Consider the following 19,046-nt stretch of genomic DNA (forward strand, 5'->3'; position numbering starts at 1 on the left):
AATAATTAAGAACATTCAATTAACTGAAGCTGTGTTAAACCTGCTTTAAAAAGAACTCAAGTGTATTTTTCCCCACGCGCAGTGAAGAGGATGGTTCGAGAGGTTAAATATTCCCCAAGGATCACAGAGGGAGAATTGCAAAAGTTGACTGAATCATGGGGTCCCCAAGGCTCCAAAACTACAAATAGACCACCTCCATGCTAACAAGCTATTTGGATGTCTTGCCAAAAGAAAGCTTTTACTGTAATCCAGTAATAAATCTCAGTGGCTGTGGTTTGCTAACCGCCATTGGAGCTTTGATTGGAACCAGATTCTAAGCTTTTGGCCACAAATACCAGAGGATTTTGCAAACTACTTTGGACGGTTAAAAAATTTAACATATCCAACAAAACTTGTGGTATCTGTTTTGATCTCAATTTGAGATTGTAACCCAGTTGGTAAAGAAAATTGTTTTCTGTTAAAGATGGTTAACTTGTGCAAATAGGAAGAAAATTGTTCAGGCCACTTTTATGTACATTGTTGATTATGGGGATGCTATCTGCATGCATCCTGCTGCTTCCTTACATAAACCACCTGATGCTGTTATCCATTGTGCCCAAAGATTCATTACTGGCTTGAGGTTTAAAACACCTTTGTGTTTTGTATCAAGAGGTGGGTTGAGTGTCTTTATATGTAAGGAAAGCAGCATTCTCTGATATTTATTTATAAAATACTAATGCAGAAATGTTCTTTATATTTAACAATGTTGATTGATTTTAGAATAAATGATAATCAGACCAGGTCACATGTTTGTATTAACATTATCTGACCCCTCGGCTTCCACTGAGACTGGTGAAACTGCTTTTGGTTCTGCTACACCCTATGTGGAATAAAGCGCAAAATTATTTGAAATTGCTTTTAGTTCTGCTACACCCTATGTGGAATAAAGTGCAAAATTATTTGAAATTGGATTTAGTTCTGCTACACCCTATGTGGAATAAAGTGCAAAATTATTTGAAATTGGATTTAGTTCTGCTACACCCTATGTGGAATAAAGTGCAAAAAATTATTTGAAATTGGATTTCAAGGGCAGTTTGGCACTCTGTATGATGTTGACACACCTACCCTTACAGAAGGAATCTTTTGTGACCGTAGAGTCAGGACGGCCCGTTCTGAAAAAAAAACATGCGGCGCCGGGCAAGGTCCCCTTCATTCCCCAGGGGCACTGGGATTTGGTATTTAGAGTGGAGGGAAGAGTGCCCCCAATTGTCCCTCCAAAATCTCTTCCAGGAGCATCTGTTCCCCCAATGGGATCAACCCTGCTTAGCTCAGTGGTGAGGTGTAAAATGTGACATTTTAAATATGGATGATCTGTCTATACATAGATTATTATGCATACCTATTGTCGCCCTGAGTGGAATTCTGCTGAGCTGAATAATGAATTAAAGGGCAGACTTGCACCAGAAGGAAAAGGAGTGACTGACAGCCTTAGATAGGTAGTGGTCTGGGGTATGGTGCATGACTAATATTATCCCAATAAATATATTCAACTCAATAAAGGTTGGACATTCTTTAGCCTGCACCAGAGTGGGAATTTATTTATTTACTTTGTTAGTAAACTTTTTTGCTGTTGAGGAGAATCCATTAAGAAATGTGTCCTGAGCACAATAATATAATAAATACAAAAATCCAATTATTATTGTTTTAGAGTGTATATCTGAATAAGCACTTTGTGACAACAAGCATGTGAAAAAAACATTTAAAATACACATCCTTACATTTTACTGATTGACTGATCACTCAACCAAATCAAAAACAAAACTACAAGTTATAACTCTGAACATTACAGTTAAAACGCCACAGAAATCTCTACATTAAATCAAATCAACTGAACTCTCAGCAGCACATCTCACACCTGAGTCTTAACCTGCCCTTGGCAACAGGGATTCAACACACAAAGAAGGCTGGAGGCCATTCTGGACATCAGAACTAAAATTTGCCTGGATCGCTAATGGACTAGTGGGACCTCAATATTTAACCATCTCTTCAAACTAGATAGGTCCTTTGTATTTATATCTAAACAGCCAGTCAATTATGCTGGGATATTTGAAGCCATCGAAAGCAATAGCTACGTAGTTGAGGCCTGGAGATAGAACAATATTATATACTTCAGTTGGTACATGCCTGCAGAACCAAAGTAAAGGGTTGAGTTCTCAAGACCACCTACAGTTGCCACCTACTTATGTCAAAAACAAGTTGAAGATTTCTACACAAGAATAAAAAAAATCTAAACTGAAATTGTAAATTGCTCCATTAAAAAACAAAAACAAAATAATTGGAACCCTTCAAGAGAATTCAAAATAATTAGGTTAGAAGCAGATTATCTAGTTTTTTTTCTGGACTAATGATCTCTGTTGATCCCTTTTATTGATCCCTGCTGTAGGTGCCCACAGGGTATACACTGAACCTCAAATGGATCTAAGTGGGGAACTTAATCTTGTGAAGGGCATCATGAAATCAGCTGACTATCAAGGTGTTTTGGGGAGGACTTTCCAATGTAGTCCATGGAAGTTGTGGGTCTTCCAGCAGGTCAGTGACCCCAAACACACATCACAAAGCCCTCAGGAGTGGTTGGAAATGAAAAAAACGGGACTGGAGTCAACAATTAGTCGAGGCCAAGTCACAAGCTGTTTCTGTTCAGAATTACAAACGGGAAAAAAATGTGGGGGGGGCATTTGGAAACATCACAATGATAATGAGTGGAATAAAAAGGTTCTCACTTTTCTACTTTGACGAAATGGAAATGTATTTGTAATTAGTGCAAGATTGTGAATATTTAGGAAGTTGCAGGACATTTTAACAGATAATATCTGTTATTCCTCATGAGCAGCCATGAGGGATTCCCGGGACGGTTCATCAGTTAAGTCACTGCCACACAGCACAGCTGCGTCGTCCCGGGCCAGAAGTCACTGCCTGGCAAAAAGACGGTGCCCAGGCTTTTTGAATGGGGCAGTGAAATTTGTATGCGTTGGACATGGCGGAGCTTTGGTTAATAGCGGCAGGTTGGGCGTCTGCAACCTCACTAGTGGTTTTCGGCAGGGTTCAACATGAACGATGGCCCGCTGGTCCGTGGCCAGTAAGACCTAAAGTCAGGCCTATAGACAAAGGCTGTTACTGACCCACAAAGGGTGCTCGATTTCCCCATTTGAATTCATGGTACCATATTAAACTGTGTGAGTGATATCTGTCACTCTTCCCGCTTTGACTGTCGCTTGTTCTCACATTATAGTGCATCTGTGACGCTTCTCCTCCCTCGGTGTGGTACAGCACCGGTGTCGTCTTTTTCACCAATAATATTCGATGGCTCGTCTGTTTTGACCAATCGTAGCTCATAGTGCATTCTAAAGCAGGACCCAAATATGGTATCGTCCAAGGCAGAGCAAATGCGATAATTTTGGTGTTCGTGGAAAGAACAGGTTCCATGGGTCGAAAACGATAATGGCAAGGGACACGTCCTGCCGTTCGTGTTGTGCGTTCCCGGTGAAAGCCGGTAAGGCAGGGGGGTTTACTAAGGGAACGAACAACTGCCGAAAACCTGCTCTGAAACAGCAATTTCTTGTTTCAGCTCTCATGTCTCATACCATATGAATCAATAATCTGATGATATGATATTTACATACTATATATCTGTAAAATACAACTATATACTTTTTTATCTATTTGGTTCAGGCCAGTAAAAATACAGTCCAGGCCAGTAGATTACAGACCAAGAGAGAAAAAAAGTGAGCATTGGAACAAGGTTTTTGGCCTTTCAAAGTGTTTCCATCAAGCGCGTAGGTACTGGGGTCTACTTCCTGGTTGAACGAGCGGTGCGATAAGCAGAACTGCTTGGCAAGATGTGAGGACATTTCTTAATCTCCCACTCTCCCGAACATGTGGCTGGGACAAAATGCTGAATTGGAATTGGATTTGGGAAAATTACCAAATATTATCTTACCACCTGAAACCTGTAGAAGTTAATTAAATCTTATTTTGGTACCTACTCCTTGTGTAAGTGAGTTGATAGAGAATGTCATATACAACTACAGGGTTGTCAGTTCAATTCCCACGGGGGGTATGAAAAAAGTATACACTCTTAATTGTAAATCACCACTTAAAATGACACTGCTGAAATGTATCTTAGTGGCTGAAACTTGTAGAGGTTCATCTTATCTTGGTCCATGTTACCTGCAAAAATAAATCCTTACTAAGGAATTTTTCCTTAACCACTGTGCTACAATATCTTGCTGTTTCTTGCTTTTTGGAGATTTTAGGCTGGGTGCCTTTATAAGCACTTTGTGACAATTGCTGACATAAAAAAAAGATTTGATGGAGTACCTGAAACCTGTAGAAGGTTCCGTCGTCCTTCAGAGTAAGCACATGGTCTGAGATGGGGAAGAAGTAGCCGTGTGCTGCCATCAGTGTGCCAAGGTGGAGGGCTTCCACTGTAACACAACAACCACGGCAATCAACAAAAACACCAATGCATAAACACAACAACAACCCATCCACGTCTCAGCTTGGGCCAGAGACTCCCCTTAATGTGCGAGTGAAGAGCACACTGCTTTTTCCCCTCATCGCTCCGACTCACTCACGCAATAGACCCTTTGAAGTCAAGGACTCGACATCCTGATCAATGCATTTCATCCCCTGACTGTGTACCGAACGGAATGAAAAACGCTTCAGTGGGCTTTGCGTCACAGAGGAGAAAATAGAGAATAGACCAGAGGTTGTGAGGAGAGAGAAAAGAAGGCCATCAGTCTGCTGTATGGAGGGAAGTGAATTACACACACACACACACACACACACACACACACACACACAACAGAACACCCCTGGTTTTGGAAACAGACAGTGTTATGGGGAGACATGAGGTAAGTTAAAGATTGGATGCGGTAAGAGTTGCTACATTAGTGAGACTGTTTTCTATCTCCCCCCTCTTGCTGCTCTTCCTCCCGAATGTCTCTCATCTCTCCCCATTTCTCCTCTGCTCCTTCTACGCCCGCGGCTCCGTTATAGTTAGTGCGTCTTTTGGGAATCCACACAGAGCTATTTCTAGAGCCACGATAACACACCCGTCTTCCCACACCTCCACCTTCCTAGAGGCTCCATGTCAACAGGTCCTGTCTGAGGATGATCATTCGGACCAATAAAAATGCCCAGCTCTGCCGCCTCTACTGCTGGAAGAGTGTCAGAATGAAGGGGACAGTGTATGAAGGATGACACAGGAATTATTCATCTGCCGATATATATAAACACGTAGATACATAGATCCATGCTGTGTTCAACTATTCATAGATATGTAGACACACATGGTGTCAGTACCTCACATAGACAATAACACTGGGGCCTTCGGAATTACTACACCATTGGTAAAGATGGAGCAAAAAAAAAAGCTATGATAACATGCCATTGTTGTTTATAAGATTGATTTTTTAATTAAAATATAAAGAAATGTTTAATAGAGATTGATTGAGAAATACATTTATTTCTCAGATGATAACCATCTGAGAGGAATCGATCTCATGATGCTTCAGAGTCCTTGGGCCTTATTTGTGGACTCTCCTCTTCAGCTCTTCTTGCACATTTTCAAATGGGGTTTAGGTCAGGCATGATTCTGTGGTCATTGAGCAATTTTGGTGTGGTTCTGGGGGAATGCTTGGGATCAGAAGACAGAATATGCTTGAAAATGTTCACTGCTCCAGTTGATTTGAAAGCACAACCCCGTTTCCAAAAAAGTTGGGACACTGTGAAAAATGCATGCAAATGAAAACAGAATGCAATGATGTGAAAATAATGTATCCCTATATTTAATTGAAAATAGTACTAAGACAAGTATTGAAACTGAGAAATGTTATTTTTTTTGGAAAAATACATGCCCATTTTAAATTTGATGCCAGCAACACTTTACAAAAAGTTGGGACAGGGGCATGTTTACCACTGTGTAGCATTACCTCTTCCTTTAACAATACTCTGTAAGCGTTTGGGAACTAAGGAGACCAATTGCTGTAGTTTTGAAAGTGAAATATATTCCCATTCTTGCTTTCATAGCATTTCAGCTGCTCAACAGTTCGAGTTCTCCTTGGTCGTAGTTTCGATATATAATGCGCCAAATGGTTTCAATGGGTGACTGGTCTGGATAGATGAAAAAGAGTTTGGCATGTGTGTCACCGCATATTTTTACCCCAGTAAGTAAAAAGTAATATGACCACATTTCCTATAAGTTTCTATGAACACACACATAGCCTCAGTGTCTCACCTAGACACATACAAATATACAGTACCCTCGGTAAGTTTTGGGACAGTGAAGAATGTCTTCTTTATTTTGCTCTGTACTCTAAACGTTTGGATTTAAAATTAAACAACAACGATCAGGTTAAAGCATAGACAAGATTATCAGTTTTATTTTTTTAAAGATATTTCAAGTTTAGCTGCCCTGGCTTGCATTGTTCTACTCTTCTGTCATGACATTCTCCTACATGTTTACCATTTCAGTTTAACACATCTTAAAAATGTTGAAGTTGTCCGCTTTATTAGCATTTCCACTCAGAATCATATCCAAAATACTTATTGAAATGAAAGATACCAGCAAAATGCCTGCGACAAATGGTCAATATTGTCAGTGTTGCTCGTTTATTCGGTTTACAGTCCCAGTTTTAGTGCAAGGTCAGGGGATGGTAGTTAGGTCCCATAGGGTCATACTTTATCGGGTACAAGGGTCCAATTTCAGACACTCAACTTGTTTCTCTTTCTTATCTCATCGGAGACATGACCAAATATGGAAACGTGTTATGTTCACAAAGCTCCTCCGTCAGGCACAGTCCAGACCGTTGCCACATTTCAGAAGGAGTGGCGGAGGGAGAGAGCGTGAGAGGGAGAGAGCGTGAGAAGGAGAGAGGCGGTGGGAAAGAGATGGAGAGAAAGAGGTGGAGAGAAAGAGATGGAGAGAAAGAGATGAAGAGAGTCCTACCCGACTCTGTGGAGGCGGCTGGAGTCTCTAATGTGATCCACGTCTGTGATCTGGTTTTGAAATGTGTTAATCTAGTAGATGAAAGATGATATATATGGAGATCATTGTAAAAGTGATTTGTAAACAAGAGAGCATGTTGCTCTCGCATCCCAGATAGAGAGGCCCAACCCACATGTTGATTTAGTATACAGTGATGAGTTCTGTAACTGTCACCAGTGATAAACCTAAGGGCATTATGGTAAATAGCATCCATTGGTTTGTGATTGCCGAAGCATGCATGTAGATAATATCACCATAATCTAAGATGGACATAAAAGTAGCCTGAACAATGTGTCTTCTGTTTACAGAGGACAGACAAGCCCTGTTTCTATAAAGGAACCCTATCTTGAATTTTAACTTTTTTCACAGTTCAGAAACATGTTTTTTTTTCAAATAGGGGCATGGTTAGATGATAGGCTGAGTATTTATATGCAGAGACTTGTTCGATGTGACTACCATTCAAAAGAGATGGGGAGAGACATGGAATGAGAGACATGGATTGAGAGAGATTTAGGGATAGAGTGAGACAAGACCAAAGAGACTGATGCAGAGAGAAGACAGGCAGAGGGAGAAAGGGCTGTGCAGTCTGGTATCAGATCTCTCAGTGGGAGAAGAGGAGTAGTAGGAGGATGAAGAGAGGTAGAGAGGAGGAGTAATAGGTGGATGAAGAGAGGTAGAGAGGAGGAGTAATAGGAGGATGAAGAGAGGTAGAGAGGAGGAGTAATAGGAGGATGAAGAGAGGTAGAGAGGAGGAGTAATAGGTGGATGAAGAGAGGTAGAGAGGAGGAGTAATAGGAGGATGAAGAGAGGTAGAGAGGAGGAGTAATAGGAGGATGAAGAGAGGTAGAGAGGAGGAGTAATAGGAGGATGAAGAGAGGTAGAGAGGAGGAGTAATAGGAGGATGAAGAGAGATAGAGAGGAGGAGTAATAGGAGGATGAAGAGAGGTAGAGAGGAGGAGTAATCGGAGGATGAAGAGAGGTAGAGAGGAGGAGTAATAGGAGGATGAAGAGAGGTAGAGAGGAGGAGTAATATGAGGATGAAGAGAGGTAGAGAGGAGGAGGAGGATGAAGAGAGGTAGAGAGGAGGAGTAGGAGGAGGATGAAGAGAGGAGGAGTAATAGGAGGATGAAGAGAGGTAGAGAGGAGGTTGCAGAAACACAAGTGCAGACCAGAATAGCAATTTGGCAATGGAAGCCCTGCAAACTATTTATTTTTTTACACTTCTTAAAGTCATCCTACCATAATCTGAAGTAGGTACTCGGCTGAGAAGGCCAGGAAAGTTGGAAATGAAAGAAGGAAATGAAAGGAGGAAAGTTTGAAAGCGTAAAAGGAGATGTGTTTGTATAGGGTATGAACTGTGTCATGGACCCCAGGCTAAACGACCAAACGGCTTTACATGAAATGGTTGCATGGCACGGTGGCTGGTGACCTGGGGTAGTCCGTCTCAGCAGCCCCAATCTCAGCCCCAGCCAGCGGTACAGACAAGATTAAGAAGTCCTCTCTGGAAGTTAAAAACAAATTCCACAGAAGTGGGGCAGGCGTATGTCATTTATTACCGTTACCTCAAGGTGTAACGCTGTGACTGGTCTAACAAGTTGACTTTGGCTGGCAGCGACAAACTGTCCATCTTCTCCCCTACGCTCGGCCTGTTGCAAGGAGGCATAAAACCCTACCCGCCAGCTAAACAGTACGGCGCTGAGATGTCCTGTTGTATCGTCTCGTATCTGTTAATGCCTATTCCAAGGAAACGGTGAAACTGCGCTTCATAAAGAAATGTTTATGTTGTCCCACAACAAGCCCATGGTCAATGCAAGGTTTTACGTGTCTACAGAGCAAGGCGTGGAGTGTGAGGACTTCATCACGCAGGCTGACTGTGTGACTGATAGGTAACCCTGACTCTTCCACCAGAGGAGGGGAAACATGAAGGACTCTGGGTAATGGAAGAATGATGGCTGACGTCAGCACGGGCCTCTTGAGCTCTGAAAGCACTCGGCAAACAAAGCGGCCTTGATCCAAGTGTCATCGGAGACAAAGAGAAGGTGGAGGGAGACCGCTTCCCACCGGGCAAAGACGTCAATTCAACGTCTGCTCTGAATTTACACTTACAACTAATGTGAAATCTACCCGTGTCATTGAATTTAGGTTCAGCATTTAGAGAAAAGTAGACACATATTCCATATATTTTATTTTAGAAGCCCCACAGATGAATAACAAAAAATGTGAAGAGAAAGGGGTGCTTAGTTTTTTTATTTATTCTGTAAGAAATTGAAACAGGAAGTCAAGCAAAATAGAGACGTTAAAAACAAACATCACAAGACGAACATCATAGAACTCTACTCTGATAATGTCAACCTCTTTCAAAAGGTACACCAAACTCTCCCAGCTTGGGGTAAGTCTCTATAGGCACATGAAAGACCTTATCATAGACTCCAGACCAGAAGCTGCACTGGTCCTGTCATAGAGAAAAGCGGAGCACCCTCACAAGCTTTCTGTCATGACATTGAGAAGTCTCAGGGAATATCCAAACAAGCTCAGTCTTGGTATTTTATATCTTCCTCCCATTAAACTTTGAACGACTCGGTGGAGGCCCGAAACATCTAAAATGTATAAGTTATCGTCAATACGTTAATACGTACAAATAAAAAAGATTTGTATAAGGTGCAAATATTGAACTGTTGAGCTCAATGCAACTGGTAATGACGGAACAAGTCACAACACCACTGGTCACAAATTATTTGCAAGTTGTTTTTGGTAAATGCCCCTCTACCTAAGTTTACTGCATAATATCTGCTACTCCAATGGTTACCTGCACTGCGGTACATACAGTGGATATAAAAAGTCTACACACCCCTGTTAAAATGACAGGTTCTTCTGATGTAAAAGAATGAGAAGGCTAAATCATGTCAGAACCTTTTCATCCTTTAATATTACCTATAACGTGAACAATTCAAATTGAAAAACAAACTGAAATGTTTGAGGGGGGAAAATTCAAATAAAAACCTTACAATAACCTGGTTGCATGAGTGTGCATTCTTTTGTACCCTTCTACTGACTGATATCTTTCAACAATGAAGTCCCTCTGATGCTTTGGAAGCTCTCTGTGGACCATGGCTTTTGCTCTCAGATGCAACAAAGAAAATGTCAGGAAAATCCTACTAGAACAGCTGAACTTTATTTATGATTAATCAGAGTCACTTTAAACGATGGCAGGTGTGTAATGACTTCTATTTAACATGAGTTTGAATGTGATTGGTTAATTATGAATACAGCCACATCCCCAGTTATAAGAGGGTGTGCACAATTATGCAACCAGGTTATTGTAAGGTTTTTATTTTTCATTTTTCCCCCTCGAAGATTCCAGTTTGTTTTTCAATTGAATTGTTCACATTATAGGTCACATTAAAAGTGGAAAAAGTTCTGACATGATTTATCTTTGTCTCATTCTTTTACATCACAAGAACCTAGCATTTTAACAGGGGTGTGTAGACTTTTTATATCCACTGTTTATCACTCCGGTCTGTCTTGTCTATATTCATTAATGTTCGCTGCTGCCAATGAATGCAATGAAGTGCAAAAGACCCTTGATACTTTCATTCGTCCAATCAGTGATATGCCGAGAGTACGATTCAGTGCATATCCAATCAGTGATATGCCGAGAGTACGATTCAGTGCATATCCAATCAGTGATGTGCCGAGAGTACGAATCAGAGTTCATCCAATCAGTGATGTACCGAGAGTACGAATCAGATTTCGTCCAATCAATAATGTGCTGAGAGTACGAATCAGAGCATGTACTATCAGTGTTATGCTGAGAGTACGATTCAGAGCTTGTCCAATCAGTCAAGCTCATTCAGTTGCCACCTGTGTTGTCAGAGTTGTTAGGGTTGTCAGGGTTACAGTTGTCAGGGTTGTCAGTGTTACGGTTGCCAGGGTTGTCAGGGTTACGGTTGTCAGGGATACATTTGTCAGGGTTGTCAGGGTTACGATTGTCAGGGTTTTCAGGGTTACGGTTGTCGGGGGTCGTCAGGGTTATGGTTGATTGGGCATGCAGTGCTTGCAGATTTTGAGATTGGCCTTCAACTGTACAACTGTGACCGCTTGTTCCAGCATGCTAACCATAAGCCATGGAATTCCAGGAAGTTGATGACTTTTTGTTTCCAACATTGACTCAACGTCACTCTGGCAAGTTAGACCGAAATGCTGTTAAAGGGCAGAGGTTGATACCCAAATTAAACCCTATTCCATATGTAGTGTGAAGGTAATGACCAGAGGCCTATGCGCTTCATCAATATAAAGGGAATTCAGGGTGTTGGGGGTTATTTTGGCTCCACGGCTCAGAGGGAGAATTATCTTTTCATCCCACATCCAGAATTTACACAGTTGACTCTTTAGCATGTTGAATTACAAAAGTCATGTTTCTTATGTGATTTAAAGAGAATCTGTGGAATAAATGAAATAATCAATTGTGCTGTATTAAACATCACTGGGAAAGTCTTAAGGCTAAGGGTTTAAAATGTAATGTTTGATTTCTACCTTCAGCTATTCATTAGACAAGCATGTCGCCTAAGGGTATCTCTCACAATAATTGAATAAATGTGCACACGCGCACACACACTCACACACACAAAGATTTGCAGACCAATTCTCTTTCCCTCACAAATACACAGGGCAGTGCATTTCCACTATCTCTCCATCTCTTTCTCTGTCACCTCCTCTCTCTCTGTCACCTCCTCTCGCTCTGTCACCTCCTCGAGGTCTGTCACTCCATCTCAGTTTATATCTCTCACTCAATCTCTCTCACTTCATATCTCTCTGTCTCACCATCGCTCTCACACCATTTCTATCTCCCAATCCATCTCTCTCTCTCTCGCTCTCAGTTTATCTCTCTCTCTCAGTTTATTTCTCTCTCAGTTTATCTCTCTCTCCCTTTCTCTCTCAGTTTCTCTCACTCACTCCCTTTCTCTCTCTCTCTCTCTCTCTCTCTCTCTCTCTCTCTCTCTCACAACATTAACTGATAACTTGATGAGATCAACACAGCGAACAGCGCAGTCAGAGGTGACCATCCAATCAACCAATCACTCTCCATTGCTGAATGCAGCTGGCCAATTAACAATACTGGACGAGGCTTCATTAGGGCCGTTATTGTGTTAGCCCATCACGATGCAAGCACGTCTTCTCCAGCCAGACCTTTATCCATATGTTGGCTTCTCATTTGGACCAGCACTCTATGGCCTTGATGAGTGGCGGAGTTCTGGACAGGAACCAGGATGCTATTGAGGAAACACACAGTACTATTTTCTGCTCCTGCTCTTCAAAGGCAGCACCCCCCCCCCCACCCCCCCCAAAGGATAGTCTGAAGCTGGTCTGTCATCGTCCCCCCCTCCAGGGAGAGGCTTTCTGAGCTCCCCCTGTATCTCTTCCGCCCTCCCACTCCAATCCTCCCTTGCACCATCTACTCCACCCTCCCTCGGCCAGTCTCTGCTCTAAAGCTAAAGCCCATCAAAGGAAGGGTCACAGTTGAAGGGGCTTAACGTCTGCTCTCTCCACAGCTGGGAGCTGGGCTAAACTTCTGTACTGGGCAAAAATTACCACTGAAAGACTCAGGGGCTTGGCTTGGCCTGGGGAGAAGGGGGTGGGGGGGTTGAGGGGTATTAGGGAGGGGGGGTTTGAAGGGTATTAGGGAAATGGTTGGGTTGAGGGGTGTATGGGAGAGAGGGGGTTGAGGGGTATTTGGGAGAGGAGGGGTTGAGGGGTATTTGGGAGAGGGGGGGTTGAATGGTTGTATGGGAGAGGGAGGGTTTAGGGGTATTTGGGAGAGGGGGGGTTGAGGGGTGTATGGGAGAGAGGGGGGTTGAGGGGTATTTGGGAGAGGAGGGGTTGAGGGGTATTTGGGAGAGGGGGGGTTGAGGGGTGTATGGGAGAGGAGGGGTTGAGGGGTGTATGGGAGAGAGGGGGTTTAGGGGTATTTGGGAGAGGGGGGGTTGAGGGGTATATGAGAGAGAGGGGTTGAGGGGTATTTGGGAGAGGGGGGTATTGCATGAGGGAGGGTAAAGAGATGGAGAAAGTGACAGGCATCTAACTCCTGTCTCTTCGGGGCTGTCTGTCTCCTTTTTCTCAATTTGCCCAGAGTTGATTTCCCAAGAGGCTCTGCGGGCTGCAGCCAGGATAGAGAGCATCAGGGAGAGAGGAATGAAGGATAGATGGAGGGACTGATGAACAGATGCTGTTAAGAGAGAAGGGTGGATAGTGAGATGGAAGGACTTATGAACGGATGGAGTGTTAATTGTCTTTTGACAACCCTGCTTCTTTGGGTGATTTCCCCCAATGTCATTCCTTTTAAGGGTTAAACAGGAAACTGGAAGTGTTAAGTGACAAGGAACATTCAGCTCACTATATTTGACTTTATATGTGAGAAATATGTAAGAAATTACAATAATTTGACAAAACATTTCTGGTAACATGTAACACATCGCTAAATATACTATATACATACAGATGCATATCCTTTTTCTGTATAGTACAGAATTGTACAGTATTCACTTTTCCCAGTAAACTTTTACCACTGTTGAAACTGCTATCTAAAAAGTTAAGTGTGATACACACCAGCATTCAGCTAGACAAAAAACTAGAACAAAACTGAAATGTATATATAACAAACATTTCCAGTGTTGACTGCCATGGTGAAAAAACATTGAAACATGTTGACCAATACAGCTCACAAGATGAGAAAAAAACCTTTTCATTTTGGTGGCACTGGACTATTTACTGACACAATAACTAGGTTTTGAAACATTAAATGTTTTGGGTGAGTTACTACATTTTGCGGACATGCCATAGTGTTCTGATGTCCCATGAAACAGTTGTGACAATTGTACTTTTAGAGAATGTTAAGACATGAGCCAAAGCAATTGAGAAAAACTGCAATACAACACAGCAACACAAGTCACACTGAAAGTCAATAAGGAATATCTTACCTTGATCTTCAATGTTCAGGTTTCTGATCATCCACTGTACAATGTCAGACCCTGCAAGACACAACAAAAACCTCCGCCATGAACATCTTACAGTATTCCAGCTAGTATCTACAACAAGAGGTCAACAGCTCAGCACATATGATTAACTTTACAACCATCTCTTTTCTACGGTATATTGTTACATATTAATCAAAAACAGAGGTGAGTCGAAAACACTACCACAGCACAAGTGTCTCTACAGTTCCCAGCCTACTTCCACCACTTCATATTCACTGATGCCAAGTCCAATCTAATACCAAATCATCAAGCGAAATACAGAGAAACGTGAGACAGCGTTCTATATGTAAAGCTGCATTGGCAACTGTCGAGTTGAGGAAATGTTGGATTCATTGTCAAAACCAACCACAAGGTAAGAAATATTCAAAGTAAAACATTGGTTTAAGAAATGTCAAATCCAACCACTGAGTTAAGAAGAGTTAAATCCAACCACTGGGTAAATAAAGATTCAAAACCTACCACTGGGCTACAAAGATCCAAATATCTTCTTAGTCATACCAGTCAGACAATCAATTCAAACCACATAAAATGTGTGTAAATTGTATGGAGCGTATTCTACAATGTCATTTTCCCAGTGAATAAACAGCAAGCCATTTCCAACAATAAATCCACAGATTACAACTGTGACCCCAAACTTTGGAACGGCAGTGTACATAAACATACCCAGACAGTGTGATGTTCTGTAGGTCCTTCCAGCTCCATCAACATCAAAAAAGAATGGGGAAATGTCATTGGGAAGCAACTAATAACCTCTCACAATTCCACTAGCACATTCACCAGCAACTGCACTTGCTCGACAGAGAGCGCCATGTCAATGACCAGTTAACAACATTGTCAGTGAGTTTGTACGCTTTCTAGGTCAGTGGTCTTGCCAAAGTGCTGTGCACACATTTCTTGCACCTTGCAGTGCAGCGAAAAGGGAGACATGTTTTGATTCAAGTATATGTACATAAAGTACTTTATGTACATGTATTATAATGCAATCAGCATGCATGGACATTTTATCCTTTTTGGTTCGCTTTCCTTTTAATAAAAACATTTTAAGAAAATATAATGCCCAGTTTTATTTATAGAGCAAATAGTGTTGCAATACAATGACAATAGTGTTACCCTGTTACCTGCCATGAAGACGCCCCCCTCCCCATTCACACGTAGTGCCAACACCAGCTGTTTCTACCAGCTAAATTTATACTCTTTTAATTATCACTTTCTACCGCTCCAACTTTGAGGACAGATCTGACAGCAGAGTGGGGGGCAAGAGAGAGCTATAAGGGAGAGATTAGAGATTAGATAGATACAGACAGACAGACACATAAATAAATAGTCACCTTGGAAAAATATTCAGACTTGATTGGACAGAGTATTTCTCATCCAGCTTTGTATACCTGGATTTGGGCAGTTTCTTTCATTCTTCCATGCAAATCCTCTCAAGCACTGTCAGACTGGATGTGGTGAATTGCAAGTCTCCCCACAGATGTTCAACGGGGTTCAAGTTCAGGCGTAGCTGGGCGACTAAAGGACATTTACAGATTCGATCTGTAGCCACTCTAGCATTTTATTGGCCGCGTGCTTTGGAATATTTCTGTGTTAGAATATTTATCTTCACCCCAGTCTGAGGTCCTGTGTGTTCAGAATTGTGGTTCTTCAAGGACGTCTCTACATTTGGCTCTGTTCCTCCTTCCCTCAAACCTTTCCAGTCCCCAAGTCCCTGTTGCTGAGAAGCATCCCCATAACATGATGCTCCCACCACCATACTTCACCACACAGTTGGTATTTGCCCGGTGATGACCCTGTTTTCGCCAGATGTAGAGCTAAGCATTCAGGCCAAACTGTTTGAATTTGGTCTCATCAGACCAGATTATATTTTTCCTCATGTTCTCAGAGCCCTACGAGCGCCGTTTGGTAAGGATTATCATAGCTATATTTTTTGTGCAATATAATTTTTTTAAAGAATATATTGGCACAATTTCTAAAAACTTTTTTCTATTTGTCATTATGGAGTTGTGTGTAGATTGATGGCAATGAGTTATACATTCGGTCTATAACAGCAACATTAGGAGAAAGTTAAATCGCCTAAACAACCTTCAAAGGTTCTGTAGAGTAAGATACAAGCAGACAGACAGACAGAAAGAAAGACAGATACACTGTCGAGAGGGAGATTAAAGAGAAAAATAAATATAGAGAAAGTAAGAGAGAGCAAGAAAGACGGGAGAAAGATAAATAGTTGGAAAAAGAGAGATCAAGAGACAAGGGAAAGAGTTTTAACAAGGTAAAAGATAGAAGGGGAGCAGTGGGTCCATATGCTAACTGACTAGTAACTCCATCTCTCTGTCCACTTCTGTCTTCTCTCTTCTTTATCTCCTCTTCTTTATCTTCCTTCTCCCTCTCACTTGCTCAGCTCTCTCTATGTCCCACTCCCACTCCTTCCCTTCCTTCATGCCTTCTCCTTTCATGCCTTTCCTGTCGGCTGAACGCTGTCTGCCAATAGCTGGGGATTAGGAGAGCAGCCTCCCTCCGTGAATGTTGGCTCGGCAACACAGCGCTGTGGACGTGTGTGTCTGTGCGCTGTTAGACGAAGAACCCGACATTATCAGACCCTTTACATATATGAATGAATGTCCTGATGTTGCCCCAAGGCCTGTTCTCTGTACTGGTCCCATCTGCTGTCCATCTCTGCTCTATCCTTCTACCCCCACTCGAGACGGGGGCAGCCATTTTGAGAGCTGACGCCGGCAACTTGCTTCAATAAGCAGCAGAATGTACAGAGTCTGTCCCGAACTGTATTTTACAGACCCTTGATATTGTTCTTGACCAGGGACCCCTCAGGGCTAGTGCACTGTGATTGGGCGCAGAGATAACGGCGCGGAGGCAGCATGTCAGAGTGCACTACAATGTGACACTTATTAAATTGGATACCAATATCACAGAGCCTTGAAACCCGGAGGCACAACATCACAAGACTTCCAGGAAAGCTTGCCAGGCAGACTAGAGAGATCAGGTTCTGGGGAAAATGGGTCCGTGGTTTGATAAGATCATAAAGAACATGAGATCAAAATGCACAACCTACATTGAAGCCCTAACATCAACGTGACATTGGCTACAAGTGTGATCAGAGATTACATTTAAGGAGCAGTATTTCAGTATATTCATACTAAGCTATCTTCACTAATATTTACATATTCACTAATAACTGCCAATAGAAGTTCCTCTAATCATGTCAGCCAAACTGGTCTACCCAGTTCCACAGTTTTTTACTTAGGCCTTGGCATGATAGGACTCAGGTTTTGATGATTATCTTTGTGAAACAGCTGCCATTTTGTACCCCTCAGTTACCTGCACATAAATGACAAAGGCCAGTTTCTAAATCCATATCTACATCCAGATATCAGAAATAAATAGCCAGGGGTCATCGTGACTCACGGTCACAAATGTTTTGACCGTCTTGAGTGGTCCGTGTTTGGAATGGTTCTTGAAGTACATCTTGACATATTTCACCCTTTTTCTAAAAGCAGCGCGTTTACCGGTTGACTCTCCTAAGCCTCCAGCTCATTCAGGTAATGGGACACTGGGCTTTTGTTGTCCTGCTGTGTGGCTCCTGGCTGCAATAATTAACCTCTCATTGCCGTCTCCTACTGACTGTGCATCCCAAATGATGCCCCATTACCTGCGGGCCCACGTTAAAGAGTAGCGCGCTACATAGGACATAGGGCGCCATTTGGCACTCGGGCCCACACCTGTCTAATGACTGTTAAAATGCAGCTCTGTCTAATGACTGTTAGGATCCAGCCCTACCTGAAGACGGACTGCTGTGATATAACCTTTACCTTCAGCTTACACTGACTCCGCTGTCCATCCATTATTTAGTAACCAATAATGAAGATCAGTCTGTGCCCACGATGATGAAAGGGACTACAGGGTAAGTAGGAACATGCTTCTCGGTCTGGGATTCTCAGAATAGCTCTCAGAAATGCCTCCGTGATAAACAACTTAGGGTTGCGTAGCTAGTTGTGTGGGTACACTCTACAAGCGCACATTTTCCGTAGTACGTCAGGTTTCATGAGAAGGCCAGGGAGTGGAGGCATTGAGACAGAGCTCAGTTTGACATTGAGGGTAAATCGGAAAAGGCATTCGAGTGAGAATAAACAACGCAGTGTAAGAAGACAGCCTGGAACTATTAAACTCGCTGACTGGCACCAATGTCCAGCCTTAACCATGACATCTGTTTCCTTACGTTTTTGAGGTGAATAAAGCAGGTAGAGCAGATCAACTGTGGTGCTTAAAGGTGCTTTGTAGCTAATGGAAAGGTTTGTGGGCCGCGGGACAGTTTGTGGGCAGTGGGACAGTTTGTGGGCCGTGGGACAGTTTGTGGGCAGCGGGACAGTTTGTGGGCCGCGGGACAGTTTGTGGGCAGCGGGACAGTTTGTGGGCCGCGGGACAGTTTGTGGGCAGCGGGACAGTTTGTGGGCAGCGGGACAGTTTGTGGGCAGCGGGACAGTTTGTGGGCCGCGGGACAGTTTGTGGGCAGCGGGACAGTTTGTGGGCCGCGGGACAGTTTGTGGGCCGCGGGACAGTTTGTGGGCTGCGGGACAGTTTGTGGGCTGCGGGACAGTTTGTGGGCCGCGGGACAGTTTGTGGGCAGCGGGACAGTTTGTGGGCAGCGGGACAGTTTGTGGGCAGCGGGACAGTTTGTGGGCAGCGGGACAGTTTGTGGGCAGCGGGACAGTTTGTGGGCAGCGGGACAGTTTGTGGGCAGCGGGACACCTTCTTCCCTGCTGTTTAGGATGCAACCCTAATCGAGGCCACATATGTGCGCCCCACACGACTCACCCGGCATCCTCCTCCTTTCTCCTCCTCCTCAAACTGCCTGCTTCCAGATTGAGCTGTGACCGGGCTTGTCCTCCTAGGGGGGCTCAGAGTGTGGGATGGGTGGTGGGGGGTCTGCTCCTCCGTGGGGGCCCGGGCCAGCTGTTCCTGCATGGGTAGCCTGC

The 19,046-nt window shown here is 43.1% G+C and overlaps 1 protein-coding gene across 3 annotated transcripts in view; it reads right to left on the reverse strand.

Annotated features, from left to right (window-relative positions):
• rgs7b (regulator of G protein signaling 7b) overlaps positions 1-19,046 on the reverse strand; it is a 110,374-nt gene that overhangs the window by 35,837 nt on the left and 55,491 nt on the right. For all 3 annotated transcript variants that reach the window (XM_020047221.3, XM_029120564.2, XM_029120565.2), the window contains 2 exons: positions 14,002-14,052; positions 4,357-4,463 (listed from right to left, as the gene is read on the reverse strand). In XM_020047221.3, the coding sequence (XP_019902780.2) occupies positions 4,357-4,463; positions 14,002-14,052 (158 nt within the window). The remainder of the gene's footprint in view (positions 1-4,356; positions 4,464-14,001; positions 14,053-19,046) is intronic.

This window comes from Esox lucius, chromosome 6 (assembly GCF_011004845.1).
Source record: "Esox lucius isolate fEsoLuc1 chromosome 6, fEsoLuc1.pri, whole genome shotgun sequence".
NCBI classification, from domain to species: Eukaryota; Metazoa; Chordata; class Actinopteri; order Esociformes; family Esocidae; genus Esox; species Esox lucius.